At 32.6% G+C, this 20721-nt stretch overlaps 2 protein-coding genes across 2 annotated transcripts; both read right to left on the bottom strand.

Moving 5' to 3' along the window:
* Positions 1–372: 372 nt before the first annotated feature.
* On the bottom strand, positions 373–5909 carry LOC146958688 (methyltransferase C9orf114 protein). The gene is made up of 11 exons (XM_085740222.1): positions 5682–5909; positions 5519–5566; positions 5236–5403; positions 5066–5132; positions 3664–3728; positions 2670–2748; positions 2256–2371; positions 2058–2137; positions 1306–1375; positions 775–852; positions 373–645 (listed from the first exon to the last, which is right to left on the bottom strand). Exons 1-11 carry the CDS (start codon positions 5889–5891, stop codon positions 583–585), a joined length of 1044 nt encoding a protein of 347 aa, XP_085596348.1. The 5' UTR covers positions 5892–5909; the 3' UTR covers positions 373–582.
* A 3929-nt stretch (positions 5910–9838) lies between these two features.
* LOC146958689 (protein FANTASTIC FOUR 3-like) lies at positions 9839–12911 on the bottom strand. The gene is made up of 2 exons (XM_085740217.1): positions 11825–12911; positions 9839–10067 (listed from the first exon to the last, which is right to left on the bottom strand). Exons 1-2 carry the CDS (start codon positions 12618–12620, stop codon positions 9841–9843), a joined length of 1023 nt encoding a protein of 340 aa, XP_085596343.1. The 5' UTR covers positions 12621–12911; the 3' UTR covers positions 9839–9840.
* Between the last annotated feature and the right edge of the window lie 7810 nt (positions 12912–20721).

Below are 20721 nucleotides of genomic sequence, written 5' to 3' on the forward strand. Positions count from 1 at the left end.
GCATTGGAGGATTGCGTGAAGGGATTCAATGCAGGGACAAAGGCACTTGAAACCAGATTTTTTTATAGATTTTTTAACTTAAACGTGGCATAGTAACAAGGATGACATATCATACAAAATGCCAACTCAGCGCAAAATTGAGTGAGGGCTACCAAATCAGAAAGGGGTAAACTTGGAGGTCAAAATTGCTCGAAATAAACTAGGGGGCCAAAACCGCACATTTGATAAACTAGGAGAGCTAATTGTGCAATTAAGCCTATACTTTTATACTCCTATCACTTATTTGTAATGGTCATCTTATTTCGATAAGAATCACATTTTTTTGGTCCCTAATCTTAACAGGAATATTCGTATTTGTCCATACACTGAGAATACAAATAAAAATTGTCAACCTATTTTCTGTAAGCCATACACGACAAACTAAAGTTTAACTAACGTGACCTACACAAATATAATTGGAGTTTCATCGGTGCTTCTTTGGTGCGACAACTAGTTATAAATATTTCTGAATATTATTACATATATATAATTCGGACAATCAATGCCTGGACTACATAAATTTTAAGACTACAACAACAATACTCAACCCAGCATTGCTCGGCTTATTGGTTCTTGGAAGTACTGAAGAGATATAAGAATAGCCTCCTATAAAAGAAAAACATGAGGATTCATTTTTTTTTTAGGGAAAAAATATGAGGATTAATTGATGACTGAAATTTGAATTAAAAAAAAAAAAAACAAAGAAATTGAATAAGATAAGATTAGACACAGTACCTCTGTTCGAATTGTTCGACTCCCCTGATGTGGACATGTATTTAAATATAAATTGAACACTTCCTTTGCATTTTTTCCCTGCATTTTTTAGAGGGTGATTAGTATTGCATCAAGAAAATTTATATTTAGCACCATGGTCCTTTCTTTTTCTTAAGCTGAATTAGAATGATATTAGTACATATAACACAACAATGACGTTAGAACCTTAGAAAGACACATGTTTTCATATGAAAAAGATCCAAGACATGTTTTCGTATGAGAGCTTTGTTCTACATGTTTGTTATCTTTTTCATCTGAAAACATTTGCCTTACACAGAAATGTGTAACACTTGAATTCTAAATAGTGTAGGTTTGGATTGGCAGTGGATCATCTGAAAACATTATCGCTTCACAGTGCATGTGCATCAAACAGGAATGTGTTGCAACAGAGAAAGGCATGTAGCCGATGATTCTGTCAAATTTATGGAATCTCTGATTGGCAGTAATCGAGGGAACCGCAATAATCACATATATAATGGAACGACACAATACCTTAAAGTTATCATCTTCCTCAATACTCTCTTCCAAACCAGCCAATCCGCCAAAGGCAATCAATAAATGTCTACAAATTCAATAAATCAAGCAATTAATAAAACCAATTTAAATAAAAACACCTGCATCATCACATATATATTTGTTTGAATTTCATATTTTAAATTTAGCCAGTAAGTGAAACTCAAAACACATAGATGCTACAAAGAAAATAAAACTTAAAAAGGAAACTCCCTATGCATCAGTTGCATTATAATGTTTGGTTTTCTAGAAGAAAAAAAACAGAAAGAAAATGAGGAGGGAAAAGGGGAAGAAAAGATAGTTTTCCTTTGCTTGTTAGCAAGCTCATTATGATAGGAAAAACACTTGTGGGACCCAATGCTATACTTTCCACTCATGTGAGAACAGAAAATTCACACTGGAGGCGATATTTCATCAAAATATTATGACGTAAGTACATGATATTGAGCCATCGGCCCCTGATAACTTTAATCTCATGTGAACTCTTGGGCTTGGCAAGCCGTAGTTTGGCATCAATATTCATATGAATTATGAACATTTATCAATTTAGAAATATACAAAGCATCGAAAAGAAAATAGATTAATAGGAAAACAATGGCTGCTTTTAAATCCATCTCCCAGAATTAATAAACTTGTTCACTTAAGTACCAACGTAGAGAGAACGCTTAAAATTAGCACCCAAGCAATTTAACAATAATAATTTTGCAGTTCAAATGTTAAAACATGAGCACCTGAAGGATGGTATTTCAAGCTCAGATGACTTAATAATCTGACCATGCTCAGAGGTACCGACTATACAATCATAGCCACCCTGTAACGTTGACAAGTAAACAAAAGAAAGGGTTCGTGAGTAGGATTACAGTGGTCGATGAATAATAGGCTATGGATATTAAAAGGCAGAGAAGTGTGTCTGGGAAGTGAGAGGATACCTTGTATGTACATTCATTAAATACTGAGCTAATATTGCGAGCATAACGCACTTGATATCCCCAATATGCTCCTTCTTCCCTAGGCTTGGATGATGAGACAACCTCGCGTGGTAAATCTAGATGAAGTGCAGAATTGCAAATCAGCATAAATTCATGTAGCCAAGGAGAAATTCTGGAATGAATATTAATTGTGAAAAGCAATTTTCAAACAAGAATCATATTGTCATTGTGTTATCAAGGCACCCAAAAGAAAACTTCAAAATCATAGGATGTGTAGAATAAAAGAGTCACAAAAATGAAAGAAAAAATGCCAAATTGAAAGAGGAAGCGTATTTCTCCAATGAAAAAGAAAAGCATGCTACTGAAGTTAACTCGCACGAGAATATAAAAGATAAGTAAAGATCAATTGATTACCATAATCCAAATTGCGGTTGGCGCCCATGGCGACAGTAACTCTTCTTCCGGGTTCAAGTATTTGGTCAACTACGACATGCTGCATATGCGTATAGTGAATCAGATCATATGGAAAGCAACTCAAGCCTAGTTAATAGTAACATTATTAGAACAAAATCTGGTTACAAGTGTTTGAATATGACCCGCTTTCTATATGCTACTATTGTTTATTATCCTGAATTTCTGTTTCCAGCAATTTTTTTTTAAACTCGGTATCTGGTTCATAGATCGACTAATCCGGCGGTACCGATCCCACCATCCACTAGCTGGGGGCCCATTTAAAGCTAGAGCAAAGTTCCATATGGACTAGCCCATAGGAACCTGAGACCTTGAGAGGAGCACACTCCAAGGTCCCAAGAATTTCTGCTTTCTAGTATCTGTCTCAGTTACAGCCACTATAGTTTCATTTACTGTTTACTAACTTTAGTTAGAAGCCTAACCTGTTCAAGAATATTCTAATATTCTAATCTGTAACAAACTGAGAATAATTCAGTTAGCCATAGTTATTCAGTTGCATAGTATTTATCACTCTATATACTCAATTGTAAACAGAGCTTTAGATTTATTTTCTTAAATCAGTTCAGAATTTCAGTTTTCTTTCATTTTCTCTTTTCTACCACACTCTAATAATCTATATATGTAATAACAATTAAAAAACATTGCAATTTCAAATTAAAATCGAAGAAAAGGGAAGGAAAATGTAAGAGAAATAGGAATGATGTGATGACATTCTATACAACCCTCATTGAACTTCCAGTTAAAAGCCAATATCCAAACAACTACATGGCAGAGACGAACGGAAAATATGGAAAAAGATAATAAGATGTCCTTGAGAAGGTTGTCATTGAAAAAACAAGGGAAATGAAAAAGAAAAAGGAAATACAAAGAGAATTTAAAGGGAAGTAAAAAAAGTAAAAAATTGGCCCAAGAAATCTTGTGAAATGTATACTTGTACCTTAAATAAGCCAACATCAACTAGCGTTGCCCCGGAGTTTGAATGTCTTTCTTTTATTGAGACACCTAAGAAGTTATTATTGCAATGTATCAAAACCTGGCCAGTGGCCATGGGGCAAAACAACAAAAGTGTAACAGCAAAAAAATGTTTCTGCTTCAAAAGATTTTTAGATAAAAAGAATTAAAGAAAGAGTAGTTCAAATAAGAAGTCCTTAAATAACCAACACAATGAACACTTGGTGTGTTAAGAAAGGAAAAAGATTAAACCGGGTGGAAACAAGCAAGCTAACCAACACAATAAAAGTCGACAACAACAAGTTAATAACCAAGCATTACCCCAAAAGCTGGGGTGACTAATAAATTAATCATCGCAACTGGACACAAGAATAACCAAAGTTTCCATAAACTCATTTAGAGAAAGGACTCTTTACAATAACTTCTCCTCTAGTATTCTTAGGTTTTCCTCCCTTCAAAATAACTTCTTTCCATTTGATTTGATTTTCTCACCACAACCTTACTTCTAACACACACAGATAAGCTTAGATGAGCTCCAGTCATGATTTCGTTATTAAGTGTGTCATTCCGATTCCAACTTTCAACCAAATGAATTTATTCCAGATTTCATATCTTTTACATGCATGCATGCTTCATTTACTTCAAAATTTTCACCTATACTCACTGTCGAACATTCATTAGCACTGTTGTCTATGGCGGGTGGTGGTCCATGGCGGAGAGCCAAAATCCCACCATACCGACCACATGTGGTGCCGTGATATCGGATTATGGCGGAAAATCCCGCCATATCGGCCGAAATTGGGTATGGTGGAGAGCCCAAAAAAAAACTGCCACCGATTCCCGTCATGGCCAATTCGATAACACTGTTCATTAGCATAGAGCCTCTATAGCATTGTAGTTTTATGGTAGAATTTTCATGTCAGTTTGATAGGTGCTTTGCAATTACGAACTACAACCTAGTGACAGTGCAATGTGTGGTTCAAATTAACGGACATTAAACACTCCATGGCATGCACGAACCATATATTTCAAAACTTTCCATGGCTTTCGATTACTCTCCTAACAAGAAAAATAGAATATACGAAAACAATACTGGTATCCATGAATTAATTTTAAATAATAAAACCATCATCGATTAGATCTAAATCACAATATAACAAGGGGTGACAGCAGAATCATTCATGCAGGTGTTATATAGATGAAATACATTGTCCTGAGCATAAAATTATAAATTATCAGTACCAATCATTGGCAAATGTTTAGCTGATGGGGGTTATAACATATAGCTGATAATTCTACCCAGAATTTAAATCATTCTTCCATGAATTTCCTTTACATTTTTCATCCACTACAGAAATTAGAAATTCTAACAGAATACAAAGACCTACCTTCCCGATACGGACCCCACTCATGTTTGCGCAAATGGTGTGGAGCATCAAGGGGTGGCAGCATCCCCTGCAAATTCCAATACAAACAACCAACATTAAACACATACTAAACAAATAATCAACAAAATAAACAACTTCAGAAAATGCAGCTGCAGGAAAACTAAACCAACCACAAATCTTAAGCTGTTATGCATTGGAAAAAGAGCCTTCCTCAAATACTGAGGTGTCTCAAGATACTGCAGGATACGCACGAGAAAAACCGAACTACTTTCATCATCCGAATTATCCGGTGCGGAATAACCTTTATCTGTATTACTTTTATTGTCAAACACAACCACCTATTCATACACACATAAATAAACAACAGTTCTCTACATCAGCAACATAATGATGATGATGATGATGACAATAAGAGTAATAAAATATGAAAATGTAGAAAACAGCATTAGCAACCTCATTGATTCGGAAAATAGTCGCGGCACGAGCGATTTGACTAGCCAGCTGAAAAGGGAAATCAAAACAATACATACATGCATTCAGAATGAATCAAGTTTTGATTTTTCGAATAAAATTAACGTTTTTGTTATGGCAATGAAAGTAATTTTGAAATGGGTACCCGAGTAGCGAGTTCAAGAGTTGGAACGTTGTCAATGATGGAAGCGGGAACAGCTATGCTGACAGTGGGTATCTCCTTGTTTGATTTGTTCTTCTTATTCTTCTTAAGCTTCTTGTTACTGTGAGAATCATCGATGTTGCCATTTATTGGGTTTGGTTCAGGTTCGGTTTCTGCATCCGTTGTCAGCCGCTGCTTCTTCTTCTTCCCCATGTTTACAGAGTTGGTATTGGAGGGTTTTGGGGTTCCTATTTGGTTGTATAATTTTTTTTTTGTAAAATGGTTGTATAATTTTATTTTTTTTTACGCAAAACCTTTTAAAAATTTTTTAATACTGATAACCTTTTAAAATTTAAGATAATTTCATTTGTGTAAAATTAATTCAAGTTAGAAAAATGTTTATGTGATTATTTAAAAGAAAATAAGTACAAGAGTGACTCGTATAGTGATTTATTTGTCTATTCACCACTAAGAGAAATGATAACGAGTATCTCCGAATATTCATTAAAGATTATAGATAACAAGTTTTTATAAAAATTTATGTAATCAATGCATTGAAAATCGTAATATTTAACTTTTTTAAAGTATGATCTCTTGATTTAGAATCCTTACCGAATATCTGAAACACTCGTTAGCAAAATGGTGGACTCCTAACAAATGGTGGGAGAGCCTCATGGCTTAGTATCAGAAACCTAATTGTAATCGTAATATCCGAAACCTGGTCTATTAGGTGGGAGAGCCTCGTGGCCTAAATACCACACTAAACACTTTTATCTACTTGATGCGTGGACTCCTAACAAATGGTGGGTGACCCGATAGTAGAAACCTGATAGCAGGAGATCCAATAGATATTGGAGAGGCTTTGATACCATTTAAGAAATAATGGTTAAGACTATCAGAGCCCCACAAAATTCTCAACCGCTAAAATAATCTCTCAATACTCACAATAACTCTTTTCATAAAGGGATTGAAATGACAATAAATAAGTACTGATATGACAATAAGTAAGTATATTACGAAGTATTTTAATATTAGAGACTATTTTGACTAACGAAATGCACAATCAGAAACTATTTTGAAATTTCAACATATTGAAGAACTATTGTGGTGACTTTTTTTTTTTATACATGCAAGGCCAAAATGACTATTACCCCTAAAAGTATTTTGGTCCTTAATGCATGTGCTTACATGTATTGTGAATTTGTGTGCCAACCTGTTTGCTAAAACGATTCTCTACATTCATAGATCATACAATCTGAGTATTACATTAGTAATTTATTTTTAGGGTTAATTTTGTTATTACCATCCACAATATTATCTCCCTCCAATCTATCTCTAATCCTATTTGAATTGGATGAAGCTGGATCCTACGGTCATATGAGACCGTAGAGAATCTGGTCCTAAATTAACTTGATTAACTTTTCGATAATTCAATGACTTACGTGAAATTTCAATACAACAGGGAATCAGGTCGATACAGATACCCAATTTGAAGAAACAAAATTTCCCCCTCTATCTCTGAAGCACATATACTTCAAAATACATGATGTACCGTATCTGATACGTATCCTGCACTGATACCTGTCTGATACGCCCCGATATGTATCAGAAGAGTATCCGAAGATTAAATTTTATTTAAAAAAAAACAATTGTCCGATACTTTTCAGATACATCGGAGATACGCGAGGGATATGCGATGGAAAACCGATACGCGCGGGATACGTGATATTTCCCTTATATTATTTTTTGATATGCGTAATGGATTAAGTAATGGCGTTGTCGTTTTGGGATATATCATATATGTAAATGACTAATTGTCACTTTCATTATTATCAGTATTTAGGGATGTCAATGGGTACCCATAGGTACGAATAGTATGATACCCGTCCCCGCCCCTTTGGATAAATATGATACCCGTGCCCGCCCCGTACCCTAGTGGGTATCCATTATGCGGGTACCCGCGGGTATTAAGGTATCCATGGGTACCCATGGATTTTTGAAATTATTTATTTTTTGGTACAAATAATAACATTTTTTTAATTATCAAAATACTTCAACTTTTAAACATCCATGCATACTCTATTTAAAATTTCATAAATCATACATAATCCATAGAAAATTCATGATTCTTACGTAACCCATAGGATATGTTTTAAGATGTGTATGAAGTGGAAACGATGAACTTAATAAGATGAATTAAAAAAATTAAAAATAAAAATAGGTTATTAAAGAGGAATCTAAGGTGGGCGGCAAAATTTCCTTCAATAATGTAATAACTTTTAATTAATAAGATAAAATATATAAAGATATTTTAGTAATTTACTTAATTTATTATCAGGTATGGGTACAATCAAATCCGTGTCCGTATCCATATAATAATGGGTAGTCAAATACCCGTTTAGCTACCCCCCCTGTGCCCATGATGGATTTTACCCACGGGTACATGTGGGCATGTGTATTTTTGCCACCCCTATCAGTATTACCTATATTTATATTTTTGTTGTTGTTCATTATATGTTTTGTCTCTTCTTGTTGTTTTGAGAACGCTAGTATTATTGATTGTCACGTGAAGACAATTTCATTATTTTGTCTTATTGTTGTTCTATGTCGGTTTGATCATGGTTTTGCGACTATTTTTTGTTTTCGAATTTTAGTCCATAGTCTCTATTATGAGTTTTAATCTAATTTAAATTTAATTTTTTTGATTAAAGTATCCCAACTGTATCATATCTTGAATTTTAAATTTTTTCCGTATTGACGTATCGGCGCCATATCGTATCTGTATCGTATCAAGTATCCGGACCTCATAGCCCTCCATTATATGTATAAGCCCTCTTTATCTTATTCTCATTTCTCGAGACAAGTTATTAGTGCAATTAATATGTCTATTTTGTGTACGAATATTACTAAATTGTCATTTGATTGTATGTGTATTGCATTTGATTTTTCATATTTTAAGACAAGTTAGTAGTATTAATCAAGGGTATATTTAGAAAATTAATAATAAATGCATAGTAATTTGTGTAAAAACTTATATTTAAGGAGAAAACTTTTTCTCAAAGAGTTCTTATAATTAGGGATGGATGGAGTATATATTTTTGGTCTTCAATTTATTGCCTATTTTTTTGGCGTAAATCAGGTATCTTCCGCGCACAATTTGTGAAAACTAATCCCTCGAGGTTTGTAGGACCTAAATTGGCGGTAACTCTCCTTAAGAATTTTAATGTTGTTGCTTGTCCAATGTTAGATTCGAACACAAAAATTTGGTTAAACTATAAGACATGTGTTATTTTCTCTAAACACTCTTGGGTAATTTATTGTCTATTTTATTATTACCACTCTCAAATTTTCTCAAAATTAGAAATAAGACAATGTAATATAGTATTGACTTGGGACCTGGGAGTGTGCTGCTCCTCGAGGTCTCAAGTTCGATTCTCACCGATGTCAATTTAAGTGGGCTAATTTAACTTCTCAAAAAAAACACAATGTAATATATTTATTCATTTAAAAAAGCAATTTAATTCTTGTCTGTATTTTTCTCTTTTAATAAGATGGTTATTCATATCCAACCCGAGAAAGTCTTGGTTGGACATATACCCAACACTTCAATTTTAGATACACACACAAAACCAAGAAAAAATTAAAGAAAAATAAAATTATAATATATCAATTAATGTGACTAGATACTTTTTATTTAATTTTGTTAGTTTTACGTGAGTACGTGTCCAAAATTGAATAGTTGGGTACTTGCCAAACCAAGACTTTCTCTATGCAACCCATATATGTATGAGTCTTGCTAACAAGTGCCATAAGGGCATTGTTTAAGGAACCCACAAGAGGAAATTATGTCTTGAAAATACAAGTCAAACACTTGTTAAAGTCATAATGTACAATTTTCAATGCAAAAGTTGCTACTTTTAGATTCTTAAACAATGCCCTTAGGGCACTTGTTAGCATTTTCCTGTATGCATCCTTTCATTTTCCACTGTCAGCATCACTGCGCGTGTCCTAGTAACAGAGTAACGATAATAACTACCGAGTACCGACGAGGACCATAGTTTATAGGAGAAAAAATCAAACACGGGAAATTCATTAAACTTTACAAAACAAGATGAAAGCACAAATACATAGAAAATAATTAGATGCGAAAATATAAATAGTTTTAGGAGGTAGTAGCCACCCAAAAGTTCACGTTCTCACACCAATTTAACGATTCATTGTTTTCATTTTCACCACCTTCTTTGCATCTTCTAACCCTACTTTCCATTCTCAACTTCATCTCCTCACACTCACGCTCACACATACATGCAACAAAAACACCTTGGGCTTTTTCATCATTTGTTTCTTCTTCACCATCTTGTATTTCTCCACCAATCATTTCATTTTTGGCTTAATTGATCTGCCGGTCCCTTAACTTATTTCTTTTATTCAATTTGGTCCCATAAATCTTAACTTTCTCAAACACGTCCTTTAACTTATTTCTTTTATTTAATTTGGTCCAATTTTGATAATTTTAATCCCCTAAAAAAACAGACCGTTGGATTACGAAGGTCTATCAAATTTTATAGTGTATCACCCGCACCTAATTTATTTACTTTCTTCTTCTTCCCTCATCTTCATCTACATTCATCCTTCATCAATCTTCATCATCTTCATTAAATAAAAATAAAACCCAAAATAAAATAAAAAATACACTCAATTCAGATTACATTCAAAAACTGAAAAATCAATCAAATCCCAGTTCTAATTTCAATAAAAAAAACACGTAACCTCACCATTCTTAGTACTGCACCATAAAACCCCCAACAAACAGCAAACAAAAGGGATCTGAGTTTGAAAACACATGGGTTTGAAGAAAACACAATGCAACATGAAATAATTTTCCTCACATCAATTAAAACAACAATTAATTCATGAAAAAACTAAATTGTTTAATGAAAAAGCTATAATTGAATTACAGTAACCAAAATTGAAATGGTTAAATTGGAAAAGGCTTTAATTGTCTCAATTAAACTCAGAACAATCACTCCAAGATTGAATTAAATTTCCAACAACAAAAACACAACATGAACAGAAGTTAAAATCGCAGCAGAAAGAGGAACACAACATGAACAGAAGTTACAGCATAAACAGAAGTTACAATCTCTAGATAGGAAGAGGAACACAGCATGAACAGGAAGAGGAACAGAAGTTAAAAACGCAACAAAAACACAGCATGAACAGAAGCTACAAACTCCAAGATCTGAGAGTTCTGTTGAGGTGGTGGTGGTGAATGATCTGGTGTGGTGTTGGTGGTTTTTGATTCGGCACCGGTGTTGGAAAAGAGAGTGAGAAATTGAAGGTGATTGAGACAGAGATGTGATGTTGTTAGTGTTGTTGTTGTGATTTATAAGGGGGAAAACTCAAAGTGAATGTTTTTTTTTTCTTCCAGAAAATGGGATTTTTTTCTTTAGAAAATGGGTTTTTTTGAGAGAGAAAAAAAAAACTGGATTTGAATATGTTGATGAAGATATTGAATGAGAGAGGGATAACCATTGTTGATGGTGAAGAAGTTGTTTAGTGGATTAAATTATTTGGGTCATTAAAAGTAAATTAACAACTCAATTACCATCAACACCATTCAGGCATTCACGGTCAAAAAAAATCACCCCCACCCCATTCCATCAAAAATGATTAAATTATAGGTTTTTTGTTGTTTCTGGTTTGTTTTTTTTTTTTGAAGAAGTTGTTTCTGGTTTGTTGATGACGAAGATGATTAAGTTTTTGTATGAAGATTGATAAAAATGATATGGAGAAAATGAGGAGCACAAAAATTTGTGTAATGATTTATTTTTGAAAGATTTTTTTTCTTTCGAGTTTTTATTTTATTTAACGAAGATTGATGAAGGTTGAATGAAGATGAAGAAGAGGGAAGAAGAAGAAGAAAGTAAATAAATCAGGTGTTGGTGATACACTATAAAATCTGATAGAACTTCGTAATCAAACGGTCTGTTTTTTTAGGGGATTAAAATTATCAAAATTGGACCAAATTAAATAAAAGAAATAAGTTAAGGGACGTGTTTGAGAAAGTTAAGATTTAAGGGACCAAATTGAATAAAAGAAATAAATTAAGGGACCGGCAGATCAATTAAGCCTTTCATTTTTAGAAAATTTATCTTCATTGTGTAGTTGTTCATTTTCATCATTGACACCATCAACATCAACATCAACATCAACATCAACGTCGTCTTCTTGTTCTTGTTCTTCTTCCGGGTCAAAACTTGTAGTCTCATTTGTCAAAAAACAGAGGCGAAGACGGCCATGGCTTCTATCAGCTTGAAAACAAGAAGTACCTGGCGGGACCTTAGTAAATTCAATCACCAACCTTCCATCTTCACGGTGGGGTCTAATACGAAGAGATTCTGATCCTCTTATGGTTGTCAAAGGTGGTGGAAAATTCTGGGTTTTCGCTTTCTTAGTAGCTGCTAAAACTTGACGACAAGGTTGTCTTTGCTCCTCCATTCTTCCCATTGAAGACAACAACATGTCGTTTTCTACAATGTCAGTACCACTCTCGTTACCAAGATTCTCTGTGCACAATTCAAGGCTCTTTGGACTCAGAACCAATGAGGAACGTTTCTGTTGAGGGGGAACATAGGTGGCTGTTGTGGTTTCTTTTTTTGATGTGTTTTGAGCTATATTATTCGAAAGAGCGTCAAGGAAGTTCCAACCACCAATGTTGTTGGACTTGTTTTGAGAAGTTTCTGTTTTGTTGATGTTTTCTTCATGGTGATGGGTTTTGATGTTTGAATCAAAGAAACAAGATTTAAAGGCTAAATCAATGGGTTGAGGAGCAGGGACTTGTTTGGGAGAAGGTAGACTTAACCTTAGTGTTCTTGATTCAACGAGTTGAGATTCAAGGTGTGACTGCAATCCAGGGTGGTACATAATTGCAGTACTCATGTTGTGTCTTAAGTACTAGGATGTTTCTAATTTCAAATTATGGTGAAAGCTAAAAGAGTGTTATGTTTTCTTTTAAAAGAGTGGGAATGAAAGTTTTATTATGAGCTTCTAGTAAATTTAGATTAATTGGGAAGCAAGAGAGGGAGAGAATGAAAGAAGTAATGGGAATGGTGTGTGGAAGAAGTGAAGTGAAGGGGGAATTTGTAGTCCCAAAAAGGGCCTTTTTGCGCGCGTCACTTGTCTGGAACAATTTCTTAAAGCTTGTTTGCGAGTTTGGAGGGGGAAGGAAAGAATTTGAGGGGTGGAAAATGAGAGGTAAAATGGAGAAATCTTTAAAAAAATTTAAAAACAGTAGTTTTTTTAGAGAATGATAAATTAATGTATATGATTACTATATTTTATATTTTAAAAATAATATAACAACATATATTAAATTTAAAGAATTCAAATAAATCCTTCAAAACTCTCCTCCAATACAATTTTTTAGTTCCCCAAATGTGGAGGATTTAGAATTGCGAAGAAAAGTTAACCCCCAAACACCCTCCTCTTCCATTTTCCTCTATTTCTTCCACTTGCTCATTCCTTTTTTTTTTTCCTCCTTCCCCTCCAAACTCGCAAACAAAGTCTAAGGAATTTTTTTTTCTTCAATCAATATTTTGAGGCGATTAGCGTATTCTTTGTGTATAAATGTAAAAAAAACAACCTTTTAAACCAAATACAATCAATAGGTGGCAAAACAATTTCTTTTTGAGTATGTTAGTATTTTTTTTTTATCCTGAACTCCACAACTCTTTTTATTTCACAGTTTAAAACTAGTTGAACTTTCCAACCCCCTAATAGGTGGCAAAACTTTCATTTTTTATTTTTATTTTTTGTGCGTATTTTTAAAATATGTGTAATTTTCAAAAGATAAAAGGTAAGAGAGATAAATATATATTTACACACACGATATATGTATTTTGTTGTTTAGATAATTCAATTATTTCTTAAACAGAATAAAAATAAATTTTCAAAATAACCAAAACGAGGAAGCAAGAGTAATGGTTTCAAGTGTTGTTTTTCTTCTGTGTGTGTCTGTCTTGGTGTCTTACCTTATGTCAAAGGACAATAATTTTGTACATGACTTATCTTCCTTACAATATCAAGTGTACACAATGTTGGTGCTGTAAGCATGTCCTAATGTGGCCAGAACACAAATTTGGAGTTGTAAACATGTCCTTATGTGGCCAGAACACAAACTTGTCCGTATATTTTACAAATATTGCAAATCGGTCTCTATGAATTTTAAAAAATTTGTAAATTGGTCTGTATAAATTTTCTCATAAATGACCTCATCTAAACACATTCTAATAAAGTTTGTGAAGTCATTTTCATCAACAATATAAGAATTGATTGTTTCATGACTTCATCACTTCTTTTAGCACTGTATATAACAATAAATTGTAAGAGCATGTTATGTCATATCTAAGAAGAAAAACTTGATCTCAATTGGTGGGAGGTCAATAAGATTATTGAATTTGTTGTATAGAGAAATGGCCAAAGGGCATACTAATAAAAAAATATATGCGCAATTAAAAGAAGTAAATATGCGCTGCTTTTTCTTTTCTTTTCCTTCACACGCACATCTACTAACTAAACTTGTGATTGGCAAATGCTTTGCTGTTGAATACAAGCTCTTGGCTACTTAAGATTCTAATTAAAGTATGCCAAGGATTCAACTTGAAACTTAGTTGTCAATGGAAAGCTCAAAGTGACGTTGGTTTGCACAAGCCTTGTACACCTTGCCCACTGTGGAAAAATCTAAGCAAGAAATCAAGGTCATAGGTTGATTTGATCAAATCAATTTTACAAAAAAAAAGGGCCATACATTGATGGATGGTGAATGCTTAATTAGCAGGACAATCACTTCCACATGTTTGGTTTGGCTGACATATACTCCTTGGAGAAACACAGTTTCCTATTGAGTTTGCAAACTTATGTATTTTATATTTTAGTATCATTAAGAATCCAACCCGATATCATAAAATTTTGGACTCCATTGAGGCAGAAATGTCAGATATTGATCAATTCAATTGTGACACATAAATCAACTCAATTATTTTCTCTATCTCTTTCACATATTTTTATGTTTAAAAAAATTGTATTGCCATGCGTCGTCACACTTGAATTGACCAATGTCACACGAGTGCAATCCTAAAATTTATGTTACTTACACACTTGTGTGTTTCATAATATAACCGATAATTTGCAAAGAACGACCTAAATTTCCAACAAAAATAACAATCCACATGAAACACACATATATAAATAGAAATGCAGTAGAAAGTAGAAAAATATTTGGCTTAAAATCTCACTGCTAATACTATACCAAATTGAAATATATGGGTGTTTTTCTCTAAAGTATTAGTGTTTTTTTTTTTTTGAGGAATAGTGTATTTATTAGGTGTTCTCTAAAAATAAATAAGATCCAATCAAATTATGATGAAAAAAAAAACATTTATTTAGTAATGAGTTGCTATGGTAAGAACCCAATTTACCTAAATTTTCCTTCAAAACTAATTTTAACAAATCAATTTTACAATATTGAATTGAATTCATATAAAATCACTTTTGTCAACGTTGATCCAACTACTATACACACAGTGATATAAATAATCGTGCGTCATCTCCACATATACAAAGTCTGCATAGCACAAATTTATCCTCCTACCTAAAGTAAGACCCACATATTTTGATGATCATTTAAATATTTCAACTTCAACTATTTATTCTCTGTTTATCTCCATATTCAGAATAGATTCAAAATCCAAACAATTGGTTGGGAGAAAGCAAGTGTGTCAGCACATTGAACTATATACTATAATTTCTCTACGTGAAGCAAATTAGGTAAGCACATAATATACTGTATCAATTATAATATAATCCTGCATTTCAGCTCAAGTTGTAAATCTCCGAGAGTCATTTATCATATATAGAGACCAGATGCAAAACTTCCGGGAAATTAAAGATGCTGTACTGCGCAAAGTAAATAGCTCCTTTTGTGACTTCAAAAAAGTGATATAGTTCGAATTATGCTAATGTTTAAGGATCATTATCAAAGGGTTGTGATGATATGTATCAGGGAATATGTAAAGCTGCTATGTAGACAGTTTGTAATATTTATATCTACTCGATTCGTTTTTTATCCTTTGATGTTTTAACTCTTAACACAAGTGTTAAGTAGTAATTAAAGTATATAAATATTGTGAAGAGACTCACACTTTAGAGACATAATGTTATTGTTGTTGGGTAGGGTTGGGAATAGGCTAGACCGGCCGACAGGGACCTACGGCCTGGCCTGTTTAGTAGATAGGCCTATGCTTAGGCTTTTTAAAAAGCATGTTTAGTTAAATAGGTCAGACTTAAGCTTCTAGAAAAGCTTGTTAAGCCTAATAGGCAGACCTATTAATACTTATTTATTAAAAAATGTTTCTTTTTATATTAAAATAATTGCATACATTAAAAATATAAATATATTTTTCTCTATCTATTAGTTCTTTAATAGGCTTTTAAGTAGGCTTTAATCTAGTTTTTTTTTTTTTTACAAAAGTAGACTTTAATCTAGTTAAAATTTACTTGTAGTTAAATAGGCTTTTAAGTAGGCTTTAATGTCTGTTTAACTTATTTAGTAGGTTAGATGAACTATTTGATGGCCTTAATATAAAGTAGGCTTTCAGGCTAGTCCAGACTTTTAAATAGGTCAGGCCAGACCAAGAAAAACGGCCTATGATAGGCCATAGGCAAGGCTCAGGCGTGTAAATTTTTTCGTAGGCCAGGCTCAGGCCTATCAAAGTCTGGTCTGGCCTATTCCCACCCCTAGTCATTAGGGCAATCCATGAGTACATTACATTAGATAAAAAGTAACCAATTAAAGAGAATTTGACACTACTAGACTTTTGACCCGTGCGACGCACGAGTCTTGTCGGTTATAATAGAGACCAATAAATAATATTTGATTCGTAAGATCATGGATCGATCAATAAACACAAATTAGATTATTAGAGATACAATATTACAATCAAATTTGTCTTACTATGTCCGTCAATGACACTTGAATCTTATCAAATTTTAAATTTTAGTTTTGAAAAACTAATCAATTAAAGGATGTTTATTTATTTTATCACAATATATTATTGGGGCATTATCTTCCCTTTTTTTTTTAAAAAAAAAATTATAAAGAAAAAAGATAAAAAGAATACAATATTATATTGTTGCACGGGTCAATTTTATTTATTACTTTTATAGTTAAACATCAAAAATTGACTTGTAATAATTGTTTTAAATTTCTACTAACATGAAAAACAGATTCACTTCAATTAAGAATTTCTAAATTACACGTACAACTCTAAAAAGAATAATTACACTTTGATATTTACTAAAAGTAATAATATATTTTTCCAACCAAATATATATCATATATGCATGAAAATTAGGGTATTCTGTTTGTAAACGTATTAAATAAGTGTACAACAACTTGTCAAAAAAAAGAGTCTACAGAAACAATAGAGATATATACAAACGATGACACAACATGATAGGAATGAAAAGTTCATCAATGAAGATAAATATTAGGGATTGCTGCATTTTAGAGGGAATTTGTTAGGTTAAATTGGTGCGCTGCATTTTAGATGGAATTTGTTAGGTTAAATTGTTGCTAACCTAATGCAGCATTTTAGAGGGAAATTATTAGGTTAAGTTGCTGCAGACCTAATAAAATTAATAAATAAGGATTTTTTTTTTACTAAAAACTTTAAAAAATTAGATTTATGGGTCTTAACTTATATAACTGTTCAACATTCATTTTTCTGTCACAAGTAGTCTATCTCTTTAGTAACCATATGCTCTAATACTATTGTTGGGTCGTCACAAAAAAGTATGGGGATTATCACATTTGACATAGAGCAACAACAAAAAGAAAATTTGACACCATATTTTTATCTAAAACCTCAAGATATTATGGATTCTATCACTTATATGTTGTTCAACATTCGCTTTTATATCCAATGTGAGACTTCTAACTCACATTTGCTATGTTACAATTGTGTGAAGTGTAAGTTAAAAGTCTGACACATCGGATAAAAATGTAGATTTACATTGAAAAACATATAAATTAGACAATATATATACCTAATTTCTTCGGAATATCACAATTGAGCAAGAGAATGATAATGTGTCTAACTTTATTTTAGATTTTCAAACACACGCCTAGTAATCCTGTGAATCAACGTAGTAATACACATGTAAATGACGTTGCCTGTTTAATTTATGGATATTATATATACATACAACAAATTAAGTGATACAACTGCATGTGTAAGTTTCAAGAAAAGTGAGTTACAAATTGGCCGGTCATATTTATATATTTTTCTCTGAGCTTTATCACCGTCACTTTGTTCCCCACTTGAAAGCTCAAATGCTGGAACTCCAATCCTAAAGAATGCCATCTTCTAGTACCAAGATGGTGATAAAATACATAAAAATTAGTACAAGTAACATGTAATTAATCTAATGATGCATGTATGTATGCCAGCTGAAACAAATTTAATTAGCCTGAATCCTAGAACATAATACTAGTTATATATCTATTGTTTTGTGCTAGTCACTTTCGATCATAAAGCTAATTAATTTTTAATTAAAAAAAATCTTCAACTGTTTGTATTTAGAATCATTTTCTTGGGCTCGATGTACATAAACGTAGTTCATTAATCTTTGCAACTTACCAATTTGATCAATGACCATTAGTTCCTTGACATTTGCATGGGTTACGAGTCTCATTATTTTGTTAATTAAGGTGAGGGTTTAAACAAACCAATAAAGGAACACTCACACATGCACAAAAAGTGGGTAGGGAAAAAAATTTGCCTTTGTTTTTTCTTGCTTGTTAATTTAAGAGATGAATTGGATTCTCTTGTCTTTCCCAATAAAGTCCTATACTAAAGATGGAATTTTTGGTGAAACAATTTTGAAGGCATAGGCTTCACCATTAGGCTTCTCTTTGGAGCAAAGGGACATGACGTATAACTTTGTCAAAGATTCTCCATTACAAAAATAAGGTTAAAGAAAATGCATATGGACTCTGATGCAAATATCATTCTTTCTCTCTCTAATCAACTTGTCCTACTTAGCTAGCCCCTCCCCTATGCGTTTAAGCCTTGGATTAATATGGCAAAAAAAAAAAAAAAATAGAAATAAGAAAGAAATGGTATTTTTTACGCTACCCCTCAATGATTTAGAGTAATTTACCCCTTTTAAAAAAAAAAAAAAACCATTTTTTTCATCTTTTTTCTTAAAATCAAATACCATTTTCATCTCTAGAATATTAAACTTATTCATCTGCTTCATTCAATATCTGATCTTCATCTCTTTTGTTCCATATCAAATCATATTTGTCATTAGGGGTAAGTAAATTACCCCCAATCCATCAAGAGATAATGTAGGTCTCACCATTTTGGTTTTTTCTTACAATTAATTATCATTTTCATACCAAGAACATCAAACTTCTTCATTTTTTTCGTTCAACATGTAATCTCCATTTTCTTCATTCCAGAATCGACTCATATTTGTCATTAGGGGTAAATTACCCCAATTCATTAAGGGGTAATGTAAGCTTCACCGAAAGAAATTGGTACTAAGATGCATATTGTTCGGTAACGCAAATTATGAGTAATGTTAATATAATTTATTTAGGCCTAAATGTTGTTTAATTCCTCTGTTTCGACCAATTTGTGATTTTATTCTCCTATTTTCAATTTTGCAATTTTGTTTTCTCAATTTTTTTAAAGGGTAACGATATTTTTACAACCATTTTTTGAGAACTTTTATATTGACTAATTCTTCCACTTTTTGCAGGAGAGAAAAAAAGTAAGAACACAGTGAAAATATCAAAGAGAATTGTTTCTAGTGTTGTCATAAAATGATTGAAAGAAACTATGTTTACAAATTATATGAAAGAAACTTATTAAATATTAGTGTTCTTTGACACATTATTTGAAAGAACCTTATTAAATAATGTTGGAACATCGGTGAAAAATAAAAAGCAAACAATAAGTCTTTAGACTTTAAATTAGTGTGTGAATTGAAAATAGTGAAAGTCTCACGCCGAAGAATCAACAATAACTAGTAGTGTTTTTTTTGTTACACAACTAGTACTGCTTATATTTTAGTATTGGAAAGGGAAAAAATATTAATTATTTTTTTTAAAATTTGTGCATATCTTTTGGCCCACGTTTATCTCACCAGCTAATCGAGTCGGTTCCATAAAACACTCGTCCACCCCGGTACCTTCTCCCCCAAATCTTGTAAATTTGATTTTAACTTATCCATGTGAGCCTTCTTTCCCAAGATTTGCTCAAATCGAATAGAGGACTTCATTCATTTCATAAAACACAACAAAGAATTTTATTGATTCTATTGAGTTATTGTTCTTCTCACTCTTTCAGTAGGATGAATTTCCTAGTCACTTCCCTCTTTCTTTTCTCTCCATTCGAAATTAAGAGTGTTTTTAAGACCATATATACCTTTTCGAGATATAACTTTCAAAATGGTTTTCACTCTTGAATCACTTCAAAATTAAGAATGATCTTAAGAGCATACAATTTATGCCCCTTCAAAATAAATGATATTTTTAAGACCACGGTCCCTTTCGTTGTATAATGTCATTCGTAACTAAGAATGATCTTAAAAATCTAGTCTCTTTCGATATTATCTGCCTTGGAGTGGTTAGAGCTTAGGGGCGGTCGCTCTACCATATAGAGTGATTATCATAGCAGAGTGATCATAATATCACATTCGAGTGATTTATGTGTTAAATTCGAGTGGTCTAAGTACCATATTGAATTTGTATTTTCAGAACGAATCCTACATTGTAATAGGACTTCGAAACAGTTGTAGTTGTATTGTTTTATCCTGAGGACGTCATGGATGACAATTTTTGGACGGTGCTACAAAATATAAAAGTGACATGGTCGTGACCCTACACAGTAATAACTTTAATGGTTGAAAATTCTTTTTTAAAATAGATTTTGAAAATTCAAAAACAACGAACAGGCTAAAATTACCCACT

The sequence above is a fragment of the Medicago sativa genome, chromosome 1 (assembly GCF_051527215.1).
Source record: "Medicago sativa cultivar Bolivia chromosome 1, Bolivia_mono, whole genome shotgun sequence".
NCBI lineage: Eukaryota > Viridiplantae > Streptophyta > Magnoliopsida > Fabales > Fabaceae > Medicago > Medicago sativa.